The sequence below is a fragment of the Dipodomys merriami genome, unplaced genomic scaffold (genome assembly GCF_024711535.1).
Source record: "Dipodomys merriami isolate MVZ:Mamm:240054 unplaced genomic scaffold, mDipMer1.0.p SCAF_29, whole genome shotgun sequence".
Taxonomy (NCBI): domain Eukaryota; kingdom Metazoa; phylum Chordata; class Mammalia; order Rodentia; family Heteromyidae; genus Dipodomys; species Dipodomys merriami.
The window spans coordinates 18,932,049-18,959,534 of record NW_027204381.1 but is presented as its reverse complement, the minus strand read 5'-3'; the positions used below and the strand labels follow the sequence as shown (position 1 = coordinate 18,959,534).

At 55.0% G+C, this 27,486-nt stretch overlaps 2 protein-coding genes across 4 annotated transcripts; one reads left to right on the top strand and one right to left on the bottom strand.

Annotated features, from left to right (window-relative positions):
* The first annotated feature begins 431 nt into the window (after positions 1-431).
* Positions 432-21,574, top strand: Pcsk7 (proprotein convertase subtilisin/kexin type 7). Of its 3 annotated transcripts, none has more exons than XM_070038543.1 (17): positions 432-487; positions 1,906-2,027; positions 2,422-2,901; positions 3,418-3,552; positions 4,077-4,242; positions 5,577-5,667; positions 6,471-6,525; positions 7,088-7,226; positions 8,225-8,325; positions 11,498-11,665; positions 12,308-12,415; positions 12,920-13,022; positions 16,976-17,132; positions 18,024-18,118; positions 19,408-19,501; positions 19,702-19,819; positions 20,066-21,574. In XM_070038543.1, the coding sequence occupies exons 3-17, from the start codon at positions 2,434-2,436 to the stop codon at positions 20,429-20,431; spliced, it is 2,364 nt and encodes a 787-aa protein (XP_069894644.1). In that variant the 5' UTR covers positions 432-487; positions 1,906-2,027; positions 2,422-2,433; the 3' UTR covers positions 20,432-21,574. The 3 variants fall into 3 exon arrangements, with proteins under 3 accessions (XP_069894644.1, XP_069894646.1, XP_069894645.1); XM_070038545.1 differs by lacking the exon at positions 432-487 and adding an exon at positions 816-979; XM_070038544.1 differs by lacking the exon at positions 432-487 and adding an exon at positions 816-1,100.
* Positions 21,570-27,486, bottom strand: Tagln (transgelin). Its single transcript, XM_070038546.1, has 5 exons — positions 27,415-27,486; positions 23,697-23,888; positions 23,421-23,598; positions 22,999-23,101; positions 21,570-22,124 (listed from the first exon to the last, which is right to left on the bottom strand). Exons 2-5 carry the CDS (start codon positions 23,874-23,876, stop codon positions 21,980-21,982), a joined length of 606 nt encoding a protein of 201 aa, XP_069894647.1. The 5' UTR covers positions 23,877-23,888; positions 27,415-27,486; the 3' UTR covers positions 21,570-21,979.

Sequence of the window (27,486 nt, the reverse complement as noted above, 5' to 3'; positions counted from 1 at the left end):
TGGCGGCGACAGCGGGCACTGCCTCGACACCCCACCCCACCCCACCCCTCCCGGCCGGGATGCCAGACGAGATCCCGGGAGATCCGAGGGTCCGGGCTCCGGGGGAAGCGGGGACGCCAGGTCACCGGGAGGACGGTGACCGAGCGGGAGGCCGGAGCCCCTCCGGGGAGGGCATGGCGATCGGACGGAGAAGACAGAGCCACGAGGCGAAGCGGGCCGCCCTTCTCAGGGGACGCCGTGAGGAAGGAGAGCCCTCCGAGGCGGGCTCCGGTGGCCGGCGCCCTCCGAGCCGGGGGCTCCGGAAGCCCCCCGCAAGCAGCCCACGGCCCTTCCCGCTCCCCGCGCCCGCGGGTCGAGCGGCCGCAGGACCGGCCGCTGATTGGCTGCGGCCCGGGGCGGAAGTGATGCCGCTGTCACTGGCTGCCCCGGCTCCGGGGAAGCCGCGAGTTTCCGCAGGGAGGCGGCGGCGACAGCTGCGGGCGGCCGGGTGCGTGGGGAGCCGGCGGGGGGCGGCGTCCGGGGGCGCGGGCGCGGCGCCGCGGGCCCTGCGTGCTGGCAGGCGGCAGCCCAGCGGGGCCGGGGCCGTGGTCCTGGATCCGGGACGGGGCGGGTGCTGAGGAGGAGCGGGGCTCCCTGCACCGCGCGGGCCAGGCCGGGAGGAGCGGTCGTCGGGACGGCAGCCCCTGTTGGTGGCCCGGTTGCTAGGAGCGGGGTGAAGAGGATGCTAGACGGTCGCTTGGGAGCAAAGACTTGGACTTTCAGCGCTCTCCCTCCCTCTTTCCCTCTCTTTCTTCTTCCTTCTCTTCTTCCTCCTCCAACTTCCTCTCTTCCTCTTCCTTTTCTTTCTCCTTCTCCTTCTTTCTTCCGCCTAGAAGTTGTAGTTCAGAAAGTATCTAGCTTTTGTGGTGTACGTCCTGATAAACAATGTCCTTCTGCCTCCGGGACACACAGAGCTCCCGTCTCTGTCTCTTCTAGAAAGGTGTGTGGCATCTACTGAGAACCCAGGAGCCTACTACCTTGATGGGTCTCTTCCTGGCTTTCTAACAAGATTCTGGGTTGTCCGAGGCTGTGCGGAGAGGCACCTGAGTTAGCTCCTTTGGGTGTGTGTCTTGAGTGCTGCACCGGCTCTGGGGTGGACTCAAGTAGGCAGCCACCCACTTCCGCTCCTCCGTTCTGCCCCCTTTCCCCTTTGGTTGGATCAAACCCGGGCACTTGGGGACCCGATCTGGATCCTGTGTCCTGACTCAACTCTGAGCCAACCTACTGAGTTAGTTAGGGCAGCTCTTTAGTGCTGCTTTGCGATCATTTCTTCTCCCCTAAGTGCCCACCTGCCCTTTATATCTATCATTTTCTGGCTCTCCACCCCAACTCACCCTGCCTTCTGTCTGAGTTTCAGGGAAGTGTATTGCCTGCATTCCCAGCAAGGCTTTTGGTAACCGTTAAACCTTCTGCTGGATCTCTAGTGAAGCAAAGGATAAGAAGTTGACATGAGAACTAGAAGTAGGGCTTTGGGGTTTTGTACTGATTTGGCCTGACTGTACCAGATCTCCTCCAGTCTCTGATCTACCTTAGACCCCCTGAAATGATGCTCATTGGGCTGGGAAGGTGGCTCAGCGGTAGAACGGTAGAACACTTGCTTTGCATGCTTGAGGCCCTGGGTTTGATTCCTCAGGCACCACATAAGGGGGGGGGGGCGGCCGGAAGTGGCGCCGTGGCTTAAGTGGTAGAGTGCTAGCCTTGAACTGAAGAGCTGAGGGACAGTGCCCAGGCCCAGAGTTCAGGCCCCACGACCAGACCCCCCCCAAAAAAAAAAATGATACTCATCATTGGCCACTTTCCTTGGCCGCTGGTCCTCTTCCTGGCTAGCTTCCACTTGTTCAATTTCTCCCATTCTTTGACCCACAGGTCTGCAGCCTGTGTCTGGAATCAACACTGATCAGGGTGAAGGCGATGCCTGTATTCCAGTTGTACAAAATGAGTGTGACGTGGTCAGCCAGACCTGGAGCTCAGCCTCACAGAGAGTCCAGGTGGGAATGGGATCCCACAGTGGGAGTTAGCCCTGAGCACACCCCAGCTGAGAAGTCAGCTGGGGAAAAATCTATTTCACCTATAAGGGAAGAGGGGAGCAGGGTCCTGATGCAGCCAGTGGTTCATGGGAGCTTCGTGTACTTGGAGCCCTATGAATGGGAAGAGCAGCTGGACACTACTGGGATATCTAACTGCGGCCATCCACTGCAGTTAGTACTCACCCAGGGCTTACCGTGATGATCAGGAATAAATGTGATTTAAAAACAAACAAACAAACAACTTCTTTTGGATCAGATGTTTAAGGATTTGAAAGGAATAGGCTCCAAGGGGTCCTCTCAGCTTCCCGCAGCCCCAGGCGCTTTCATCTCTCCTGTCTTCTCCCTTTGTCCGCAGCCTGCTGCTCTGATGCCGAGAGGGAGGCAGAAAGTGCCACATTTGGATGCCCCCCTGGGCCTGCCCACCTGCCTCTGGCTGGCATTAGCCGGGCTCTTCATACTGGTTCCCTGGGTCATGGGCCTGGCAGAGACCAGTGGGCCTGTCACCCAGAGCGCAGGGGGGCTGAGCTGGGCCGTGCATCTAGACAGCCCGGAAGGCGAGTGGGAAGAAGAGAATCTGGCACGGCAGGCAAATGCCGTGGCCAAGGCAGCAGGGCTGGTGAATGCTGGGCGCATCGGAGAGCTCCAGGGCCACTTCCTCTTTGTCCAGCCGGCCGGGCACAGAGAGGCTGCCGAGGCAGAGGCCATGCGGCATCAGGCAGAAGCTGTGTTGGCTGAGCATGCAGCTGTGCGCTGGCATTCCGAGCAGAGACTGCTGAAACGGGCCAAGCGCAGCATCCACTTCAATGACCCCAAGTTCCCTCAGCAGTGGCACCTGGTGAGTTCGGCTCTGTGTGCTCCACTTCCGGCAGGCGGGATCTGCAGCCCTTTCCCTGAGTCCCTCTCCAGCTGCTCTTTGACTGTGGGGTCACTCCTGTGGGGATGAGGTGTGGTTTGCCCTCTGCCTTTACCTCCCCTGGTTTCTGCTTCCGATGAGTGCGTGTGGTGCTCCCAGGCTGCCTGTCTCCACACACTCACATGTGCCTTTGGGCAAGCTGCTTCACCTCCCTGTGCCTCCGTTTCCCCATCTGTAAAACAGAGATTATAAAAGGAGCTACCTCCTAGTCATGGCTGGATAAATGAAGTAATATATATCAGCACTTAGAACTTGCCTGGCACCCGGTACACACTGTTGCGTACATGCTATCACCTACCACCTGGACCCTGTTGCTCTGAAACCTCTGCCCGGCTCTTTAGTGGAATCCCAGGGGCGAGAAGGGCCTGCTAGCTGTCGTTTGCCTATCTCTGGGCCAGGCTGTGTGTCATTGGATTCCCACCCCCATCCCGCCCACAGAATAACCGTCGGAGCCCTGGCAGGGACATCAACGTGACAGGCGTGTGGGAGCGCAACGTCACGGGGCGAGGGGTGACTGTGGTGGTCGTGGATGATGGAGTGGAGCACACCATCCAGGACATTGCACCCAACTACGTGAGTGGGCCGGCGCGACCCCTCCCTGCCACGTCCCTCTTCCTCATTGCCCCATTCCTGGAGGGCAGCTCGCCAAAGCAAACAGCCTGGGATGTGGGATAGAATTCTTCCTCCCACACTGGCACAGCCGGGGACCCAACCCCATGGGAGGGTAATCCCAGACAGTACTTCCTGTTTCCTGTGGCTCCTCTCTCTCTGTGCAGAGTAAGGAGTGGGCCCTGAGGGTGACTCCCTTCTCCCCTCTAGTCTCCCTACAAGGCGGGACGTTTGGTAGCCCCCAGGCTGCTATCTATCCCAGGCTTCCCAAGCCAGGGAGAAGCGGACACATTCCTTCACTAGGCCAGAGCTGTGGCCCTTGTCCGTTTTGCCCCAGAATCCTTTGCTTTTCCCGTGTAGCCCTGATGAGGGGCGCAGAGAATTGCCTTGCTGCCCCGACTTGGAGGTGAAAATTCCCAGGTCCTCTAGGACCTGACCGCTTTTAACCAGTGAATGACTGACCATGTGTCCTCTCCTCATTATTTCAGTGCCCGGAGGGTAGCTATGACCTCAACTCTAATGACCCGGACCCCATGCCCCACCCAGACACGGAGAACGGCAACCACCATGGCACGAGGTGTGCGGGAGAAATCGCTGCTGTGCCCAACAACAGCTTCTGTGCGGTGGGCGTGGCCTACGGGAGCCGCATAGCAGGTACCTCCTGCTTCTCCATAGGCTTCTGGGGGCATAGTGGGCATCGCCTTCCCCTCCTCACCCCAGCATCCATAGCCTAGTGCCAAGGAAGGCCTCTAACAGGGCTGATTTTTTTCACTGCAGTTGTGTGTCAAACGTGTATTTTAGCAGTAAGCTCTGCTATATAAAACAAAAGCAGAAAGGGTCTTTACGTCGGTCAGAGGCCCCAAGCCACACCTGCTCACTCTCTTCTTCCTTTCTTTTCTTTTGTCCCCTGGCGGCAGTGGGCTTTGAACTTAGGGTTGCACCTGCTAGTCAGATGCTCCACCACTTGTACCACACCTACAGCCCTTTTATTGTTTTAGCTATCTTTCAGATAAGGTCTCTTGTTTCTGCCCAAGTACCGGTCCTGCGCACGGCTGAGGTCACCAATGCACACCTCCACACCCTGCTTGCTGGTTGCGATGGAGCTTACTTAACCTTTACCCAAGTGAGGCTTGAGCCTTCCAGGTTTCTGTCTCCCAAGTAGCTGGCGTTACAGGCGTGAGCCACTACACACGGCTTTCTCTTTTCCTTTTCTTACCATGGCTATGTGATGATCACAACACCTTTGACATGATTGCATTGTATTCATCTTCTTATAATTTACCAAATGCCTTCTAGTTCTCCCTCCACAGCCCCACAGTCCCATCTTTCCTGTCCCCCCAACCCTTCCCACCATTGCTTTCCCTCCTTTGAAGACAGCCCAGTCCCCCACTAGAGGTGGCTCACAGTTCCTTCACCTCAGTCTTTCATCAGTCAAGTAGAAGGCAAAGAGAGTGAAAGAACTCCTGCCATGATTCCTGAAGGACACTAGAACCAGACCCCCAGACTGGATGCAATACTCTGATTTTCCAGCAGAGGGCTGCATCCCTCTGCGGATGAGATGATAGAGAGAGGAGGTATAGTAACTGAGGGTTTGAGCCCCTTTTTCTGAAAGCCCCATCTGCCTGTCTGTGGTCATCAAAACACAAACTACTCCATTTTAGAGACAGAAGTACCTGGTCATGGGAGTACCTAGTCCTGAGTACCATTAGTGAACACCATTTTTGAGTCAAGCACTCAAAGAATAAGAATAAAGATGAAGACCTCTTGATTTCTCCCATTCTAGCCTGTCCTTTTTGTCACCAAACTCCGGGACTTTTAACGTTTCAGCATGACAGTAAGAAACATTTTTTGACAGATCACATATCTACATGCTATAAGAATTCAAAACAGGACAGAAAAAGAGAATACAGGGGAGGGGTGCATCTCCTACCTGTAGGGTCCCGGGGCCCCTCCTCCCCAGTCATGAGCTGCTGTGCTTCCATATCTAGGGATCCGGGTGCTGGATGGCCCTCTCACAGACAGCATGGAGGCTGTGGCCTTCAACAAGCACTATCAGATCAACGACATCTACAGCTGCAGGTAAGGCAAAGCAGAGGGTGCACAGAGAGGGAAGAGGGGTGAGGGGCAAGCACCTGGACCATCTGCCAGGGCCAGCCCAGCGAAGAGCTCTGGTTTGGGCAGAGCCCCCAGCAGCAGAGCCCCACACTGGGCTCAACAGATAGGAATGTTGCCCTCATTCCTTCAACTCAGCCAGGAGGTATTCCGTCATCCCGGTAATCCCAGTGTCCCAGTCTGCCCACACTTATTTTCTAAATTTGTAAATTCCCTGGGAGATGGTGAGCTTTCTTCTCCAACCACAGGCCAGAGGAACACTGGGGTCAGCTCCCACCATCCCCTGAAAGCACCTGCTGCACCAGGCCGTGACTTTGGTGGGCTATATAAAGAGGAACCCAGGTTGGCTGGTCCCATGACACGCATGGCACCCGTTCCTCCTCCTAACCAGTAGCCCTTCAATGGTTGCCATTGTCTCAGAGATGTTTCTCCTTTGAGAAAGAAGAGAGAATTCCTCAGCCCCAGGCTGCCCCGCTGTCAAGAGATCTCAGAGAAGTGAGCAGGTCCCTCTCTGCCCCTACGGATGTCTCCCGCTCCCTAGGACCCGAGAAAGGGGCAGGATAATGAGCCTTAAGCCAGGGACATTTCCAGGAAAAGAACCTTAACACAGACTTCCATTTTCCATGACGGAGAAGGAATGGACCTTTGAACCCTGTCTTTTACTCACAAGAATCCTGCCACAGGCAGAAGAGGGGCCCGCTTAGACTAGCAGGCCCTGGGCGGGTGGCCCCAGCCTGGCTCTGCGCTTCCCTATGGGTTTTTCTTAACAGCTGGGGCCCAGATGATGATGGGAAGACAGTGGACGGCCCGCACCAGCTCGGAAAGGTAACGGAACCGCGTGGAGACTCCAGTCCTTTGAAGTACTGAGAGTCAGCCCTCTTCCCACTATATTCAACTCTCAGTGCCCCACTTAGGCCACTCATCCCTGCTAGAAAGAGGTAGCTAGCCAGGTGTAGTGGTACACTCCTGTAATCCAAGCATTTGGGAGGCTTGGGCAGGATTACCTTGAGTTTGAAGAAGGAGGAGGGAGGGAAGACAGGGAGAGAAGGAAAAGGAGGAAAGAAAGGGAAGGAGAACTGAACGTGGGACAGAGGAGGAATGGGGGCCGAGTTCTTAGAGCAACGGAAAGAACCTTGTAGTTACTGCCCTCCCATCCTGTGCTTGGCCCATTCCCAGCCTCATCTGTCATCTGAAAACATCTATCAAGCACTGTTCAGCTTGGGCTTCCTCCTCATCTTGTGCCCTCTCTCTATCCTCCCCCACGCCCAGTGCCCTTTGAGGCTTTTTTCCCTTTCTTTCTGGAAGAGGAAGAGAGGTGACTGGGTAGTAAGCAGAGGTCTTAATATGAGTTTCTTGGTGTTAGCTCAACACTGTTTTTCCCCCACAGGCTGCCCTGCAGCATGGGGTGATGGCTGGTCGCCAGGGGTTCGGGAGCATCTTCGTGGTGGCCAGCGGGAACGGAGGCCAACACAATGACAACTGCAATTATGATGGCTACGCCAATTCCATCTACACCGTCACCATAGGTAGTAGTCTGGTAGCTCCATTGTGTGTGTGTGTGTGTGTGTGTGTGTGTGTCCCTAGCTTTGTGTGAGCACCCGTGTCTCTGGGCTCAGATGTACCAGTCCTGATCTCTGAGGACCCCAGTGTTTCCATGGAAACCTGGAGATATCTCACACACGCAGCCCACCCTCCCACCCCACACCCGGCTGCCATTCCCACCACCACTGAGACCTCTGCTTTGGTCTCTCTTTCTGTGGACCACCTGCCTCCTAATGAAGCCTTCCTTCCCTGCCTCCTCATCAACCTAAACTAAGGACCTTCTGCCTATGCTCAAAACTGATTTCCTTCCTTACCCACCTCCTGAGATCCCCCTAGTCATGGATCCTTAGTGCTCGGTAATCACCTAGCTCTCTCCACTACCGCCCTTCCTGTTCTCCACCCTCCCAGGATGAGGCCTTTTCCCTGTAGCCCTAATGCCTAGCACAGTGTGTGACGCAGTGTCTGCTTAGGTCATATTTTAAAAAATGAAGCCAGGTACCTGTGGCTCACACCAAGACACCTATATACTCAGGAGGCTGAGATCTGAGAATCCCAGTTAAAGTCAGCCCCAGCGGACAAATCAGAGAGATTCTTATCTCTCATTAATCAGCAAAAACTTGGAAATGGAGGCATGGCTCAGGTGGTAGGGTGCTAGCTGTGAGCAAAAAAAGCCAGCCAAGAAGGCAAGGCCTTAGTTCAAGCCCCAGTACCAGCGCCATATAAAAGGAAGGAAGGAGGGAAGGAGGGAGGGAGGGAGGGAGGGAGGAAGGTAGGCAGGCAGGCAGGTAGGCAGGCAGACAAGCACACTGGGTATATTACACCTCTTCTCTGCCACTCAACCCACTCACTCAGATAAGGGGTACTCAGGTCATTTCTAAAGCTTGAGATCACCCCCAGATGATAACTCAAAGGTGACTTGGGTTGCACATGGCCCCAGTGCAGGACCAGCTCTATGTGGGCTCCTGTCTCCCTGTGTGTCCAGGTGCTGTGGACGAGGAAGGACGGATGCCTTTCTACGCAGAGGAGTGTGCCTCCATGCTGGCGGTCACCTTCAGTGGTGGGGACAAGATGCTCCGAAGCATTGTGAGTGCCTCCCCGCCCTCCTCACCCCTGCCCCAGTGGTCAAGACTTGTCTCAGCTAGGTACAGGTAGCTCATGGTCATAATCCTAGCTACTCAGGAGGCTGAGGTCTGAGGATCTCAGTTCAAAACCAGCCAGCGTAGGATTCATCACCAAAACAGCTAGAAGTAGAGCTCAAGTGATAGAGCACTAGCCTTGAAAAAGTCTCATTCGGACAATACTCAGGCCCTGAGTTCAAACACCAGAGCCAGTACAAAAAGAAAGATGTCAGCCATCACAGGGTGTTTTCCTTGGTCCCAGCTTCCTGCCCCTGCCTGGATCCTCTGTCCTTGCAGGGCCATGTCTCTTTCAAGGCACGCCGCCGCTGGGGAGAAGCTCCCAGGACTCTCAAATTCCACACATGTGAGAATGCTCATATTCTTAGAGAAACAAGAGCGGCCTTGATAAAAACAACCTCTCTGCAATGTTGGGGCTTTCACTGCTTTGTGTGGACTTAAATAGAGATCGTGCTTGCTTTGCTGTCCGACCTTACATAAATACCGTAAATACTGCCAGTGAGTCTTCAGAAGTATCTTATTAGCCGGGTGAATAGGAGACTCAGTGGACAGCCGTTCCCCACTGGAGATTGGAGATTGGAGCCAGGGAGTAGAGCTTCTCTAGTCCATGGCGGGCCGGGCCCCCGGGCTGTGGTCCTGGACCTTCCTGTCCCTCACGGTGGGAAGCGGGTGGCTGTGCTGGCCCCTGGGCCGCCTTGGGAGCTCTCCTTGGGGCCACTGGCAGTGAGGCTGCTCCGTCTTCCAGTGGGGTCAAGCCCATTTTCCAAAACTAAAATTTTGTCATGGCAGTAAATGACTGCTGGTCAACACAGTGTTCCAGGGCACTGTGCCAGCTCGCCCTTGCTCCCTCCCCCTCCTCCTCCCCCCCCCCACCCTGGGGAGAAGAGAAAAGGAGTGGAACAAAGAGAGGGGGAGGCAAGAGAAGGTTTGCAGGCCACCCCGTTAGGCCAGGCTTGGTTAGGAGGCTCTGTTCTTCACCCCCACCACACCCCTGGCAGCGCTCTGGGGACCCAGCTCACCCCTAGCCCAGGCCTGAGAAGGGTCCATAACCTTACATGAGGCTGTGTGGTTCCTGGCTTTCCCCCTCCCCCCACGTCCCTCTGTACTATCATTTGTCCAGAAATGAACAGCTTTGATTTAGCCAAGTTCCCATCTTCAGAATGTCTTGCCTTGGAAGCCTGCTGTTAGGGGTTTCTGTCTAACAGCCAGGGCAGCGGGATGAGGCTATTTCCCAGGGTGGGGGTGGGAGAGGGCTTACCCACCCTCTGACTGCCCAGAGAGCCTCCCTGCACCCCTCCAGGGCTGTAGCCACCCAGGCCCAGTTCACAGGCTTCATTTCTGCACAGTAGACTGTCACCGTGAGGTCACTGCCTTAACAGGAAAAAATCAATCTGCTCCCTGGCACCAGCCAGGCTCCCGCGCTCATTGAGACTACAACAACTTGGAGTGTTTTCCCCTTCCTCCTACGAGTGCACAGTGTCTGGGTGAAAATTACATGCCTTGGCAGCTGCCCTAACAGCTGGGAGGAAGGCAGTGGAGGAAGGCAGCCTCGAAATGGATGTTGGCACCCTGGTCCCTGACCCAGAATGGAAGTCAGGAAGAGACGTTCTGTAGGCTGTGTGCCCGGACCAAGTGCCTCTGTACAATAGGAAAGTTTAGCAGGACCCTCCTCAGCAAGGCCTTTTCTGTTTTGTTTGTTTGGTGTTCGTCCTGGGGCTTGAACTCAGGATCTGGTAGCTGTTCCTGAGCTTTTCTTCTGTTCAAGAATAGCTCTCTACCACCTGAGCCATACCTGCTTCCAGCTTTTTGGTAGTTTATTGGAAATAAGAGTCTCCCAGACTTGCCTGCCTGAGCTGGCTTTGAACCACAATCCTCAGAGCTCAACCTCTTGAGTAGCTAGGATTACAGATGTGAGCACCTGTGCCCCGCTGTTTGGCTGATTTCGTTCATTGTTTTCGTGGGACAGAGTCTCACTCTGTAGCCCACAAGGTTTGAGGTTGGCCTCAGACTTCCTGTGTAGCTCAAGCTGACCTCAAACGTGCTGTCCTGCTTTAGTCCCTAGGGTGCTAGGATTATAGGCATGTGCCATCATACCCAGCTCTTAGCTAAGCCTTTTGAGGTATTGCAGGGATGTGAAGAGAACTTGACGCCAGATGGATGTCTGTCCCCACTCTTACCACACACCTGAGAGCGATGGTGGAAAAGAGGGCTCGTGGAAGCCACCCTGCGGGCTGGGGAGGCAGCTCATCTTGTGCATGGCCAGTAGGCTGTTGAAGCCATGATGCGCAGCAAGCTTCCTGGGTCTGCGCCAGTGTTCCAGCCACTGCCCAGCTGCCAGCTTGCTTTTTTTTTTTTTTTTTTTCCAGTTGTGGGGCTTCAACTCTGGGCCTGGGCGCTGTCCCTCAGCTCTTCAGCTCCAGGCAAGCGCTCTACCTCTTGAGCCACAGCACCACTTCCAATTTTTCTGGTGGTTCATTGAAGATAAGAGTCTCCTGGACTTTCCTGCCCTGGCTGGCTTTGAACCATGGTCCTCAGATCTCAGCCTCCTGAGTAGCTAGGATGACAGGCGTGAGCCACCCATGCCTGGCACCAACTTACATTTCATTATCTGGGGCTCTCCTTGCCCAGTAGCCCCCCTGACCGTGTCCTGGGGCTCACTGGCAGGAATTAGAGTTAGGATGGGAACAAGAAGAGAAGGAGACCCAAATCCTCGTGATCCCCCACTCCTTTCCCACTCTACCCATTTCACCAGGCTGAGGTCCCAGAGGAAGCTGAACACTTCGGGTCTCCCGTCAGCCTCTTCTAGTCAGCCATGCAGAGGTGGCCAGGAACAGTCCCCAGCTACGAGACTGGGGACTTCAGTTTCCTCCCTCCACAGCACTTTTTTTTCCCCCCCAGTCCAGGGACTTGAATTCAGGGCCTGGGCACTGTCCCTGAGCTTCTTTAGCTCAAGGCTAGCACTCTGCCACTTGAGCCACAGCACCACTCCTGGCTATTTTCTGTGTATATGGTACTGAGGAATCGAACCCAGGGCTTCATGCATGCGAGGCAAGCGCTCTACCACTGAGCCATCTTCCCAGCCCCCTCCACAGCACTTCTGACTCCATTCTACTTCCTAGGTGACCACCGACTGGGACCTCCAGAAGGGCACCGGCTGTACCGAGGGCCACACGGGGACCTCAGCGGCCGCTCCCCTGGCAGCCGGCATGATCGCCCTCATGCTACAGGTGCGGCCCTGCCTCACGTGGCGGGACGTCCAGCACATCATCGTCTTCACAGCCACCCAGGTGAGGACCGCCCTGGCCCAGCCACCCAGAGCCTGGCGACTCTAAATGTCCTGAATGCAGGGTGCCAAGTCCCTTCCAGAGTGGCATGGGTTGAGTACATGTATGGGGACCCCCATCAAGGCCACAGACCTGCTAGATGCCGGTGGCACACGGGTGTATTCGGCAGCCTGAGGTCTGAGAGTCTTGGTTTGAAGCCAGGCCCAGGCAGGAAAGTCTATGAGACTTTTATCGCCAATGAACTACCATAAAGCTAGAAGCACTGCTGTAGCTAAAGTGGTAGAGTGCCAGCCTTGAGCAAAAAATAAAAACTCAGGGACAATGTCCAGGCCCTGGGTTCAAGCCCCAGTCCCGATACACCCACAAACAGACCTGCGCTCACGCATACCTCTTCTGCTGATACCATTGCCTGGCTGTCCCCCTCCCCCTTTGGAACTGCTTTCTCCCGGCTCCCTCGCAGGAAGCTAGCCACTGCGGTGGTGACGTCATGGGACGATGACCTTTTTGTCTCAGCTTCCCCGGGGGAATCCATTCCCAGCAGCCTCGGTGGTAGGGTCTGAACTGGATCCGCCAGCAGGCCAACAGGGAAACGAATCTGGCTGGCAATGTGGGGAGCTCACCACCGCCTGTGTCATTTCGTTTCAGTATGAGGATCGGCGGGCAGATTGGCTCACCAACGAGGCGGGCTTCAGCCACAGCCACCAGCATGGCTTTGGCCTGCTCAACGCTTGGAGACTCGTCAATGCAGCCAAGGTGAACAGGTGTTGGCCCGGCAGGGTGCTCAGTGTGGCATGATTGTGGGACACAGCCCAGTGCCTAGGATACTGTCAGACACACTGGAGGCACTTAATAAATGTTCATTCCAGTGACCTGACCAGGATTATCCTCACCCTAGCTGATAGGTTTCAAGTGGAAAGCACTGGGGCTCAGCTCTGTAGTGATAAACACCCCGAGTGCAGCAGGCTCCCCAGATGTGCTGGTTTGCGTCTCCCACCCCAGATGTGGCCCTTTCCTCTGGCTCCTCAACCTGGTGATCTCATGAACATCCGGGCCACCAGCAGGCGCCTCAGGAGCAAAAGTGGTGATACAGAGAGGAAACCTAGAGAGCGAGGCTTTGAAGATCTCATTATCCCCTATGTGCGTGCGTTCAGGAGCTCACACACGCGCACACACATGTGCATGCATCTTTTGAGAATGTGAGCGTGATCAGTCTTGTTTGTTGATCTTCCACCCTCACCCCCCCCTTCCCTTGAACAGATCTGGACATCTGTCCCTTACTTAGCTTCCTACGTCAGCCCCGTATTGAAAGAGAACAAGGCTATTCCGCAGTCCCCCCGCTCGCTGGAGGTCCTGTGGAATGGTAAGTAGTCAGCACAAAGGGTTAATCTTAGATCCAGGGCCTGGGGCCAGTACCGGGGGAGCTAAGCTCATCCTAGCTGGGTCCTCCCTCCCTTCAGGAGCTGAGCTCCAGCCAAACCTGCGGAGTTTTCTTTGACCATTTTAGGACATGTTGCTGCTTCTGACTTGGCTAGTGAGCAGGACCTTTCTCCTGAGCTCCTCTAGTGGAGCTGTGAGCAACCCAACTAGGAAGGCAGGGGGCAGAGGGGGAGTGGGGCTGAAAGTAGTTCCTCTGATTCCCAGGCTAAGGTCTTGCCAGATAGTTCTAGCCAGCCCAGTGGCCTTCTGATGAAGTAAAGGAGTTGGGGATTCCTTCCTCTGTTGGTCCCGGGGATCATCTCAGAGGGACAGAGGAGAGAGAGCCAAATGTCATCTGCTGAGGGTGGGACAGAGGCATGAGAAGTCCCGTGGGCTGCAGTTGCCCCTCCTCTCCCCCGGTTCCATGGCACCAGGTTGCTAGAAATGGCTCAAGGGGCCCCCAAGGCAGCAGTATGGATCTCTGCTGAGCACAGGGGTGGAGGCCTTCCCAGAGAAAAGGGAAGCTGGGTCAGGTACCCGTGCTAGAGGAGGCCCTATCTGCACTGCTTTGTTGTTATTGTTGTTGTTGTTGTAGTTGTAGTTGTTGGAGTGCTTGCAATGGAACCCAGGACTTCACGCATGCTAAGCACAGACTCTGCCACTAAGCTGTGCCTCAGTCCCTCCGTCCACGCGTTTCCTGATTTTCGCTACTCAGTTCCTTGGGGGATTTTCTTCCCCCCCCCCTCCCCCATGAGTATTTGACACTCTATCTTATTCATTGTTTTTTCTGGAGATCGAGAGGTGCTGGGCCCCATAACCTCACCAGAACTCAGTCCTTCCTTTTCCTATCTCCCAGGCGCCTGATAGGGGAGAAACAGCTGGAGCAGGGGACCTTGGCAGGGAGAGAGGCAGCCCATTCTCAGTGGAGGTCCGTGTGGGAAGAGTTTATCTAAGCACATCCCGCCCTCGCCAGTTCCCTTCACGCGGACAGAGACCTGAGGCCCGGTCACTGCCTTTTCTGTGAAAGGAATGCTCTCTTGGAAAGGGCAGAGCATCCGTTCAGAAATGTGCCCAGGAATGCAACTCCCTCCAAAGCCCCTGGCTCACACGGCCTCCCTGAGGAGCTTTACCTCAGTCCCAGCCGTTACAGATGAGGAAGTTGGCTTTGAAGATCTGGGGCCTCCCAATAGCCAGGGGACATTGTCCCTCACAGTCTTCTTCCCAAAGGAGCGAGGAACCTGATGAGTGCTTGTCACTGGGAAGCAGCAGAAAGGAGGGTGGTTGTCCTGGGAGTGGGGAGTGGGAGGAGGCGAGGTGCAGAGCAGTCTACAGAGGAAGGAGGGGATGACGGCTAGGCTAGTAAAGCTCTTCATCTGCTTGGAGGGCAGCAAGCAGGCTTGCCACCCATTTCAGAGGCCAGCAAAGGTGACTTCTCTGAGCAGAAGGAACAGATGGGCTGGCCACCAGTAGCTCACACCTGTAATCCTAGCTACTTGGGAGGCTGAGAGCTAAGGATTACAGTTCAAAGCCAGCCTGGGTAGCAAATCCATGAGACTCTTATACCTGCTTAACCACCAAAAAGCTGGAAGTAGAACTGTGGCTCAAGTGGCAGAGCATCATCCTTGAGTAAAAAAGCTAAGGGACAGAGCCCAGGCCCTGAGTTCAAGTCCCAGTACTGGCCAAAGAAGGAACAGGTATCAGCTGAAGAGTTGGCATGGTGGCTGGAGGAAGGAATCTTAGGTGATACAGAACTGAGACACCTCCTCCCCTGCAGATCCAGCAGGAGCTGGGTGACTCCATGTCTGGAGCTAGAAATAACCCTTTGGAAAGGAAGAAGTAGCTGGGTACGCCAGTGCTTCACACCTGTAGTCCTAGCTGCTCAGGAGGCTGAGATCTGACGATTATGGCTTGAAGCCCTTCCAGGCGGGAAAGCCTGTGAAACTCTTATCTTCCAATTAACTACCAAAAGAAGCCAGAAATGGAGCTGTGGCTCAAGCGGTAGAGCACAAGCCTTGAGCAAAATAGCTCAGAGACAGTGCCCAAGCCATGAATTCAAGTCCCAGGACACCACACACACACACACACGCACGCACGCACGCACGCACGCACGCACGCACGCACGCGCGCGCGCGCGTAGCTGGGCATCCTTGAGACAGAAGAGGAGTCAGAACCCCCTGAAGCCCCCGGAGCAGTATTGTCCCCCAGGACTTCCCCTCCTGACAGAAATGCTCATGCGTGCCACCGCGAGTCTGTCGAACATTCACTACGTGGGCAGTGTGATTTCAGAGCCCAGTTTTTTATCGTATCTCATCATGATTAAGCAGCCGAGTGTGACTGGCGGCTGCCCTCCCAATCAGTGCACCTGAAGGGCCAGCCAGGTTTTCACTCTCGCACCCACAAGTGAGCAGGCAGAGAAGAGGGCACCGGCTCCGCATGTCTTCCAGGGGACGGAGAGAGTGGGCTGCGAGGGTGTGTCTCCTCCACCAGGGAAGATTCTCCATCTCCCACTCACACCTGTCCTTTGTCCTCTTGTGCAGCCGGGGTGAACCAGCTGACCCACTGCCCACCCCCTTGGCCCTCCTGCCCTCCGCCCTCACACACGCTCCCGCTCAGCCTGCTCTTCCCTGCCCTGCGGACTCTTCCTCCTGTCTTCCAGCTAGAGGTCCTGCTAGGGCGAGACAACAAATTGATATCATTACAGTCCAGAGCTCATTTCAGTCCTCAGCAGTTTCCCTTGCTCTGCATGCATGTAGTGTGTGCAGATATCACAACCAGGATCCTCTGTGTTAACTCTTCATGGCTGTGTGCACCCCCTTTACCAACCCCTCGCCCCCAGGCATGAATGTCACGTGCGTGGAATTACACAGCAAATAGCCATTCAAGATTGGCTTTATTATTACTTTTTTTTTTTTTCTCAGTCCTGAGGCTTGAACTTGGGGCCCAGGCACTGTCCCTGAGCTGCTGCTTTTTTTGTTTGTTTTTTTGGTGGTGGCGGTGGTGGTGGTGGTTGTTGTAGGACTCGAACTCTGGGCCTGGGCGCTGTCTCTTGGCTCTTCAGCTCAGGCTAGCACTCTACCACTTGAGCCACATCACCACTTCCAGTTTTCTGAGTGGTTTATTGGAAATAAGAGTCTCACAGACTTTCCTACCCAGGCTGGCTTAGAATTGCGATCCTCAGATTTAAGATTACAGGCGTGAGTCACTGGTGCCCAGTCCTGCGGTGCCCAGTAGAGCGGTGGCTCTACTTCCAGCTTTTTCTGTTTATGTGGTACTGAGAAATTGAACCCAGGGCTTCATGCATGCTAGGCAAGCACTCTACTGCTCAGCCACATTCCCAGCCATCATCATTATTCAGCATAACTTCCTTGAAGTTCATCTCCTTCAGTCATTTTTGAAGTGACTTTTGTGCAGTCTCATGTCTGGGATTTGAACCACCTTATCTTTGCGCATGCTGTTCTTCCTTCTAGAATCCCTTCTGTCCATCAGTCCATTTCCTTCTTTAGTTCATCTCCCTACTCCGTGCCTCTACTCATTCATCTCACGTCTTTCCCTTTACCAGTTATGTGTATCATGTATCATATCATCCATCATATTGCCTCCATGTGTGGGTAGAAGGCAGCACATGCCCAGCTTAACTCTACACTCCCAGCGTCTGGTTCAGAGACTGTACTGTAGGAGGTATTTTTTGAATGAACGAATGATCGAAGCTGGTTCTCCGATTGTATCTTGGCCAACTAGACTGTGAGCTTCGTGTGACTTGAAAGCAGTACCGCCATCCGCCGCTAGGGCGCACAGCCCCGGTTGGCTTCTGTGATTGTGGACTTGGTGAATGTTGGGTGCGGGAGGGCAGGAGTGTGGGTGGGCTGCTTTCCCAGCTGCCCGCCTGACTTCCTGTAGTCAGCAGGATGGACCTGGACATGTCGGGGCTGAAGACACTGGAGCACGTGGCCGTGACCGTCTCCATCAGCCACCCACGGCGCGGAAGCTTGGAATTGACGCTGTTCTGTCCCAGTGGCATGATGTCCCTCATTGGTGCCCCCCGCAGCATGGACTCGTACGTACAACCACCCACGGCCTCCTGAGCTCTCTATGCAACATAGACCTTCCATTTCGTGCCAGACTGAGCAGCGTGGTCCTGGCTGACACCATTGATCCCATGCTTTATTGTGGTGTTGGGAGGCGGGGGGCACCGTCACACTGTGCATACCCTTTTCTGTATCCTTTTAAGAACTCGGGAGCAGAGAACACATGTAAATACCCACAGTCCCAACCTTTGGAAGACTGAGGCAGGAGGACTGAAAGCTGAAGCCATCCTGGGCTACAGAGTAGACCCCGTCCTCCTCCAAAACAGCAAAAACCAGCCAGGCACCAGTGGCTCATGCCTAGCTACACTGGGGGGCAAGATCTGAGGATGACAGTTCAAAGCCAGCCTGGGCAGGAAAGCCTGTGAGACTCAAACTAACCATCAAAAGGCCAGAAGTGAAGCTGTGGCTCAAGTGGTAAAAGTGCCAACCTTGAGTGAAAAAAACTTAAGGGACAGTTCCTAGGCCCTGAGTTTAAGCCCTTGTACTAGTGCATGCACGTGCACACACACACACACACACACACACACACACACACACACACACACACACACACACAAGTAGACTTTGCAGTCTCCTGTAGTAGTGGAGGAAGAAGTCATAGCAAGTACCTGAGACAGTAAAGATAACTCGAGACCTCTGGGCTCTGGGACTCAAGCCCAGCGCTCTCTCCACGCTGGTATTTCCCACTACACCAATGCACACAAGTCCCTCTCTTCCTGAGACCCCAGGGGCAAAGCACAGTCAGTGCCTGAGGACCCTTCCTCAGCCTCCCAAATGGCTGCAGCTGATTTCGTGGTTCGGGGAGGCAGGGCGGCTCCCTGCGTGTGCCTTCCATGATTTCTGCATGGTTCTTTCCCCAGGGATCCCAATGGCTTCAATGACTGGACCTTCTCCACTGTGCGCTGCTGGGGGGAGAGAGCACGAGGCATCTACAGACTTGTAGTGAGAGATGTGGGTAAGCTCCGCCTCTCCATTGTCACCTGATTCCTCCCCATCTCAGGGACCCTATAGAAGGGCTCCCCCTCCCCATGAGGAATCCAGATGGTTGCCATTGGTGAAGAGAGTAGATGTCAAGAAATGTGCCCCATCCTAAATAATGGGCACTGATCCCCAAAATAATACTATTCATCCAGCCTCTCTTGGAGAAGTGACCAATCCACTCTTCTTTAGGATAGCAACAACAACAACCGCCCCCCCCACCCCCACAAATCCTTGTTGACAAACCACATTTCAAGTCATTTCGCATATAGCCACCCTTCGGCCAGCCCTCATAGGCAGGGAAGGGCAGGTCTCACTTTCACTTTTTTTTGCTTTTTGCTTTGTCTTGATTTTTAAACTAAGGCCTAGAGGTTTGAAGTGACTCATAAGATCACAGCAGTAGCAAAAGCCTTACCCACAATGCATATTGAAATATCTGACGCGAGTACTGGGCTCACACCTGTAATCCTAGCTACTCAGGAGGCTGAGATCTGAGGATCACAGTTCAAAGCCGGCCCAGGCAGGAAAGGCCATGAGACTCTTATCTCCAATTAACCACCAGAAAACTGGAAGTGGCGCTACAGCTCAAGTGGTAGAGCGCTAGCCTTGAGTGCCTGGGCCCTGAGTTCAAGCCCTATGAGCAGCATTATTAGGAAGGAAGAAAGAAAAAGAAAAGAAGTATCTGTACTATTAGTAAATAAGCCCAACTTTCCAGTGAAGTGAAGTGTTCACCTAACCTTTGGTTTTCAAATCTTCAATGTGGTAGAAAGATTTTCCCTTTCCTTTTTCTTTTTGACAGTTTTGGGGCTTGAACTCAGGGCCTGGACGCTGTCCCTGAGTTCTTCTGCACAAGGCTAGCACTCTACCACTTTGAACCACAGTGCAATTTCCAGTTTTCTGGTGGCTAACTGGAGATAAGTCTCACAGACCTTCCTGCCTAGGCTGGCTTAGAACCTTGATCCTCAGATCTCAGCCTCCTGAGTAGCTGGGGTTACAGGTGTGAACCACCAGTGCCTGGCTAAGACTTTCTTCCTTTCAAGCAAAATTCCTGAAATAGGAGAGATAAAGACAAAACTCTGTTTCCAGTACATTTTCAACCTCCCTGTCCCCCCAGGGTACCTGGTGAGATGTCACTATACAACCTGGGGTCTTTGGGGCCTAGTTAACACAACCATGTCCGCACACTGGTCTGCATCTCCCTGGGTGGGGTGGGCGCCGGCTCTGCTGTTCTGGCCCGGCTCACTGAGCAATCCCTTGCTCCCCTAGGAGATGAGCCGCTCCAGGTGGGCGTCCTGCAGCGGTGGCAGCTGACCCTGTATGGCTCCGTGTGGAGCCCCGTAGACATCAGGGACAGGCAGAGGTAGGTACAGCACACAGGATGCTCAGGAGGGGATGGGAAGAGGCCGCCTAGGGAAGCCCGTCTCCCAAGCCCCAGCTCCGGGCTCAACCCAGAGGACAGAGCCATAGCCAGGAAACCCACACTGTGCTGGCCAGCTTTGCCATGGGGCTGTCCCCAGGGGAGAGGACGGGATGGGAGCCACGATCCCTTCTTCCCCACAGGCTGTTAGAAGGTGCTATGAGTGGAAAATACCTACATGACGGCTTCGCTCTGCCCTGCCCACCTGGGCTGAAAATCCCTGAGGAAGATGGTTACGTCCTCACTCCTAACACCCTCAAGGTACTGACACCAAAACTCAACCACTCTGGCGGGCAGGATGGCCCCGGAGGATTTGGTTTCCGGTGCTACCCAGAGGGGTGAAGGGAATGAGAGCAGGCAGCCTTGTTCCCATCTTACTAGCCGACTTAGGGGTGCTCCCTCGGGTAGGTGGGGAGCAAGGTAAGATGGGGAGGCAGTCCAGGGAGGGAAGTGCACGGTTCTGAGCTGGAAATAGCCCCTAACATAAACGTGTGGCTTTTTTCCCAGATGCTGGTGCTGGTGGGCTGCTTCACCGTCTTCTGGACTGTTTACTACATGCTGGAACTGTACCTGAGCCAGAGGAATATGGCTTCCAGCCCTGGTTGTAGGAGTGGACCCTGCCACTGGCCCCCACGGAGCCGGAGACCCAGGGAGGAGGGGACAGAGCTAGAGTCGGTGCCACTTTGCAACAGCAAGGCTGCAGACAGCACGGAGATGGAGAATGGGGGCCCTTCCAGGACCTCGGAGCGCCGCACGCCAGACCTGCTTCCTGAAGGGGACTGGAGCCTCGCCCAGAACAAGAGGGCCTTGGACAGGCCTCATCAGCACCCACCCACAGACCTGCTGCAGGGAAAGGAGGATCAGATCTGCTGACCCCAGGGCCTGACGGACTCCGGGAGGGACAGGGCTGCCTCCCTCCCACCCATGGCCAGCTCCAGGGGAAGTTCTGCTTCCTCCCAGAACGGAGGCGTTCACAGCATCCTCTGGCCACCCACAGTGAGGGTTGTCTTAATGACAAGTGGTATGGACTGCTGCCAGAGCCCCGGGCCGCCTCCAGCCAATCAGAAGCTTTGGGTGAGGCAGCATCGGACGAGGGATTGGCACCCACACCCAGCAGGCTTCCATCCCGCTCTCTCGGGTGAGGCCAGTGACCCAGGTCACGGGGACCCTGACCCACGTGTAGACTGAGCAGGTCCCGCACTGCCAGGGGAGCACGCAACAGGAAGCGTGGACCCCAGTGGGGTCAACTGGGACGAGGGCACGGGGGAGAGGCTGGGGCGAGGCCCTGGCGGGCCGGTCCTGCAAGCAGCTGCCTCCAATATCCTCTCCTGCGCTCCTGGTTCGAAGCCAGCCTTGAACTCCGCCATCGCCCCTGCCCTTCCTCCTGAACCATGAGTCTGGGCCAGGCTCCTGGCGCCGCTCGGGAGCCACTCGGCGCCAGGGCTTGTGCCACCTCATTAAGGAAGTCTCTGGTGAGACGAGAGCAGGCGTGAGACCCCCCAGCCGGCCACCACCCTGTCTTCCTCCGTAAAGTGCTCAGGGAAATGGCCTCTCCCACCGGCCGTTATCAGCTTGACAGCCTTTGACTTTTCCCCTCAGTCTTTGCCTCCTCCCTTCTTCTGAGCTAACTGACTTGATTTATTTTTTAATACCTAAGATTTGATGATTTTCTCTTTCCACCGCAACATTTTCTTGAATCCTTTTTTTCTGCACAGCTTTTCCAAAATAAAGTCCATCTGAACGGTTGCAACATTCCCCAGCCTTTCCTTTCTTCACCCACCCCCACCCCCAAATCCAACGCAGGTGGACCGGTGGCACTTCCTCCCCGTGTTCCCATCTACCCCCTCGTCCTGCTTCCTCTAGCCGGCCTGAGCCTGAGCGGGCAGGAAGGCCACCAGAAAAGAATGGCCAGGAACACACACCAACCCCAGTTGCTACCTTCTCCCTGTTCAAATGTCCTAGAACCTTAACTGTAAGTGATCCGAACAAGCAAAAGGCTGCCAACCAGGCCTGAGAAAAAAGACATGTATATATTTGTTTCTTTTTTTGAATTTCAATCCCAAAAATATTCCAGCAAAAGGAGATGGGGGAGGGCGAGGCGAGGAGGTTGGGCCGGGTCTCCTTCAAGACACCTTTGTGGCCAAGGAGGACAGTGGTGCTGGCCATATACCCAAGCCCACTGCCCCCTGCTTAGCCCAGGACAGAGAGAGACAGTAGAGGTGGGTGCATCTGGCAGAGGGGTCAGGGCTGTGGTGCTTGGAGGTAAGAAGCTGGCCAAAGCAGGGACGTGGAGAAGCTGCCTATGTGCGGTCACCTTTGCCCAGTGACAGCCCCAAAGCTTGGCCAGGGCTAAGAACCTACACAGGTGTGAGTGAGGCTGGCTGGCTATGCAGGACGGCTACAGCTGGAGAGGGCAGGGCTCTAGCTGATGATCTGCCGGGGCCGGCCGTAGCCTGTCATGCCGGCCTGGGAGGCCCCTCTGTTGCTGCCCATCTGCAGGCCAATGACATGCTTCCCCTCCTGCAGCTGGCTCTCTGTGAATTCCCTCTTGTGCTCCTGGGCTTTCCTGGAAGAAGAGGAACACGGTAAGATTGGCAGAATGTAGTCTTCCCCACCTGTTCTCATCCCTTTGTTTCTTTGTCCAGTTCCATTCCCTTCCTGTTTTTCCTCTTCCTTTTCTTCTTTTTTTTCTTCTCCCCTTAATCCAGCTGGCTCCATGGGCTATGGATTTGAGCACACAAGAGTAGAGAGAAAGAATTTGACAGGTGCCAGCGGCTCATGCCTGACATCCTAGCTACTAGGGAGGCTGAGATCTGAGGATGATGGTCTGAAGCAGGCTGGGCAGAAAAGTCTGCGAGACTTTTATCTCCAATTAACTAGCCCAAATCTAGAAGTGGGGGCATAGCTCAAGTTGTTAGAGCTCTAGTTTAAAAAAAAAAAAAAAGCAAGAAAGAATGAAAAGATCTGAGTTCAAGTCTCAGTACCAGCACCCCAAAAAAAGAAAAGGAAGGAAGGATCAAGAAGTATAAAGCTTCCCAGGTGCTTGCTGGCAGCTCCTGCCTGTCATCCTAGCTACTCAGGAGGTTGAGATCTGAGGTTCATGCTTTGAAGCCAGCCTGGGCAGAAAAGTTTGTCAGATTCTTCTCTCCAATCAACTACTCAGAAAAAGCCTGAGGTGGTGTGTGGCTCAAGTGGTAGAGCACTAGCTTTGAGCCAAAGAAGCTCAGAGACAGTGCCCAGGCCCTGAGTTCAATTCCCAGGACCACCAGCAAACACACACACAAAAAAGATGTATAAAGGTCCCACTTCTTTAATTCCCTCCCTGGATACCTCCCTGGCTATCAGCCTCACCTGACTGTCTTCCTAAACTGACCAGCCGCAGCCACCCCACCCCACAAAGAGATCCGAGCTAGCGGGCAAGGATGCCCCAGGCCACATACTTCATAAACCAGTTAGGATCGCCACGGTAGTGTCCATCATTCTTGGTTACTGCCAAGCTGCCCAAAGCCATCAGAGTCCTCTGCACTGCTGCCAGATCTTTGCCTATGAGAAAAAGAGGTGGTGAGAGGACAAACTTCAGGACGAACCCTCAAGCCAGTGTCTGCCCCAAAGGGAAGTGCCCTTGCTAGGACTTCAGTAAGTCCTGCAGTAAGTCCTTTAGCGGGGATCGAACCCAAGGCCTTGTGCACGCTGGAGAATAGTCAACTGCTGAGCTACACCCCAGCCCCTGTGGGGTGAACTGGGCTATTATTCCATTCCTGCTAGGCATAGATTGACAGATCCCTGTTTTGATTACTCCCCCTCTTTCCCTCAGAATCTTCTCCACCTGCCCACCAGCCCCTGCCCTGGGTTTCCTCCGTACATTCAAAGAGGTCAACAGTCTGGAACATGTCAGTCTTGGTGACCCCATAGTCCTCGGCAGCCTTCAGGAACTGAGCCACCTGCTCCATCTGCTTGAACACCATGGAGGGCGGGTTCTCCGGCACCTTCACTGGCTTGGAGCCCTCCGGATACAGGCTGTTCACCAGCTTGCTCAGAATCTGCCAGGTACCAGACACAGCAGGGCACTCTCCTTACAGAGCCTGCCTGGGACTTGCAGGACAGGACACCCCCGCGCCCTGCCCAGGGAGTCACTTACCACGCCATTCTTCAGCCACACCTGGAAGCCCAGGCGCCCACGGTCCGGGCGACCCACATCGGGCCCACACTGCATGACGATCCACTCGACTAACCGTTCCTCCAGATCCTCGTCATACTTCTTCTCAATTTTGGATTGCACTTCGCGGCTCATGCCATAGGAAGGACCCTTGTTGGCCATGTTGGGGCAGAGCTAAAGCGGGACAGGGCAGACGAGGCGGGGTCAAAGGATCAGATACTAGCACTGCTCTCCCTTGTGCCAGGCACGACTTCCAGCTCTGCGTGGGACCTCCACGCGGGTACACATTTTCCACAGCCCTGCCCACCTAGGCCAAGCTTACCCCCTAGGGCAGAGGCTTCCCTGGACTTGAGCCCTAGGAAATCAGACACTAGATGTGTGGAGGTCTAGAGCAGGGGTCTGTAAACATTTTTATTTTCAGTCATGGGGCTTAAACTCTGGGCCTGGGCGCTGTCCCTCAGCTCTTCAGCTCAAGGCTAGTGCTCTATCACTTGAGCCACAGCGCCACTTCTGGTTTTCTGGTGGTTTATTGGAGGTAAGAGTTTCATAGACTTTCCTGCCTGGGCTGACTTTGAATGGCGATCCTCAGATCTCAGCCTCCTGAGTAGCTGGGATTACAGGCGTGAGCCACCGACACCTGCTTTCTGCAAACATTTTATGAAAGGACCAGATAGTAAATAGTCTAGGACTTGTGAGTCTATTATTGTGGCCTCAAAGCAGCTGTAGGCAATATGTAAACAATTTAGTATGGCTGTGTACCAATAACACTACATCTACAAAAACCCACAACACGGTTGGGTGCCCATGGCTCATACCTATCATCCTAACTACTCAGGAAACTAAGATTTAAGGATCGCAGTTTGAAGTGGTGCTGTGGCTCAAAGTGGTCGAATGCTAGCCTTGAGCACAAAAGCTCAGGGATAGTGCCCAGGCCCTGAGTTCAAGCACCATGACAACAACAACCAATCAAATCCGCAACAGGCTAGATTTGGCCCATAGAAATCAAGGAATAAATTGCCTCCAACGCTTAATCTTCTAGGCTAGGAGCTAGAAAAGCAAGACTTCGGTTTCTTTGCCAAGTCGGCTTGGCCTCTGGCCTGCAGCTGAAGAGGCTCAGATTTACCCACACCTGGCAAAGCCCAAAGCATCTGTATTCTTAGGGGGGTCGGGGTGGGGAGAGAAGAGAGGAGCTGGGTGCCCATCCACTTCCTCTGTGCCCTCAGGCTGTGGCACCATCTGCCCAATGACTGAAGAACCTTCCAGAAGAGAGGCCAACGAGGCCCAAACCATCCCTCCGCCTCCCAAAGCAGAAATGGTATGAGGACGGGGCAGTGGGCAAGTTCCCCAACCTCTACCCTGGGACAGCTGAGCCCTCTCCCCCGCTTCCCTCCCCCGGCCACCTCCACCCCGTGGGAAGCATAGTGAACATCATCACATCACTCTGGGCCCAGGCCTGCAGCCAAACTCTGATGTCTGCCCTTCCTTTCCCCATGGCTGCCAACCTCCTGGAGCTCCGAGAGTTCCCCAGCTGTGAAGTGGAAATAATAGGATCTGCTTCAGAGGCTGTAAAAGTGACCGTGTCTGTGAACTACCTCCCACACTGCCTGGCCCTGAGCAGAGCTCCTAGAAATGCTGGCCTTCGGGAGGATACCTGGGAGAGAGCCAGCGCTGGCCCAGGAGCCATCTTCCTCCCTACAGCCCCAATCTCCTCCAGGGGTTTAAACTCAGGAACTTTGCGCTTGCTAGATTGGCACTCCACTACTTTGGCCACACCTCTATCTCTCCTCTTTGTTGGTTATTTTGGAGAGAAGAGTCTGGCAAACTTTCTGCCCAGGCTGGCCTCGAATCGTGATCCTTCTGATCTCAGCCTCCCCCAGGTGCTACGCTGACAGGCCTAATCCCCTTCTGAAAATTATTCTGGGATCCCATGACCAAGTTTGAAAGGAAAACACAAATGTCTCATCCCAATGCCAGCCACCGGAAACCTCGCCTCCCTGAATCTGCTAGCTGATTTTTTTTAAGGTGGGGAGGGGACCAATGGTGAGAACGTTGATTTTGGAGCATCCTTTCCCAACAGGCGATGCTGGAGGACACAAAGGTCTAAGTAGCTCAGTCTCTCCCTTCCTCACCATCCTGCCGTAGGTCTGACCTCCTCCCTTCACCCAAACACCCTTTGGCAGAGTAAGCCAACAAGGCAATGGGATCAGGTGACTGCAGCCATTCTCTCCTCCTGGCCCCTACCATCTCAGATAGACACATACTAGCTCCTGCCTTGCCTGTGTCTCCCACGCACCCACCTTCCCTTCATGCGAGGAAGGGAAGGGTGGAAGGAGATGGTCCCTTGCCCACAACTTGCAAAGAGCTTCAGAACTGACAGGGCAAGTCAAGGAGTCAATGCTGGTGAAGGCAGGACACAACACTATAGCCAGGCACGGAGAGGCAGTATTGGGATTTGGGTCACAGCAAGGGGAGGGGAAGGAAACAGCCCCAACTGGCTGCTACCCAGCACCACCCCATTTCCCTGGCTGCTACCTGGCAGAGAATCTGAGAGCAGAAAGTCCCAAGAAATCCTAGAGTCCTCCAATGAAGGCCTTTGGGGAGAGGAGAGGGAGCAGAAGATGCCCACGCAGGGGCATTTCCACATGGGGGCATCAGAGGGCAGAAGACTGCGGGGGCTTGGCTTTGACCCTCCGCCCACTGTGACTCCTGCCAGGCAGGATGAGAGGGAAGTTGGTGGAGTGGCACCAGCTCAGGAGCCCAGAAAGACAAGAAGTGGGATCTTCTCCAAGACTGAAGTCCCAGACCTCATCACCACGAAACAGTGAATTCGGGAGACCCTCTGGACCCTCAAGAGTACATGCAGGGGGGAGGGGGTGGGGGGAAGATACAGTGGGGCAACCCCACTTCACCAATGTGATCCAGCCTCGGGGCAGCCTCATAACCACAAAGGGAAACCACTAACATCCTTTGGGCCGGGCAAGAGTGCCAGGACTGAGCAGACCCTGCCACAGCTCCTCCACCTGCAGCCCTCTCACCTCCCACCCCAGGCTGGAAGGAACCACATGCTTCTAGAACAGTCATCTAGCCAGGCCCTGCACACGGCCAGCCAGCCTGTTCTGTGTGGTTGTGCGTGTAGCTCCATGGCCGGAGGTGAGCCTAGCACGCACCTGATGCAGGGGCCTGGGTTTGATCACCAATCTGGGAAACATGAAAAGGTCCAGGGTCCTTCATAGTGCCACCCCGGGAGGGGGTGGGGTGTTTCTCCTGTGCCCCTCAAGTCTGCGGACCAGCCTGGGGAGCAGCCTGGGGAGCAGCCTGAACTAGAGCACTCGCCACCCTTCCCCTCTGTTGGGCATTCTTCTAGAGGGAGACAGACAACAAAGACTTGGCCAAACCAGCCTCACACACGGCCTCAAATGGTGGGCCTCCCTCTCACCCTCCCGTGGCTTCTACCATCAGATCCTTTGCAGCAGCCAAGCCACTCTGGCCATCTTAAACAAGACCAGGCAGCCTGGTTGAATTGAGAGCCATATGGGTATTTGGGGAGTGAAAGGGGGGGGAGAGTTCCACCCTGGGGGGTCCACCCACCCACCAAGCCATCATCTGAGGACACAGCCAGGGAGCCTGTGAGGAGGGAGCTGTTCAGAGCTCAGCCTGACCTGTCCCGCTCCAAGTTCCCTGAGAAAGCAGGCGCACTCACGTTGCTGCAGGAGCGCTCGGTGTCCGTGTCCGGGTGGGCTGGGTGTCCGGGCTGGGGCAGACAGGCTGGGCG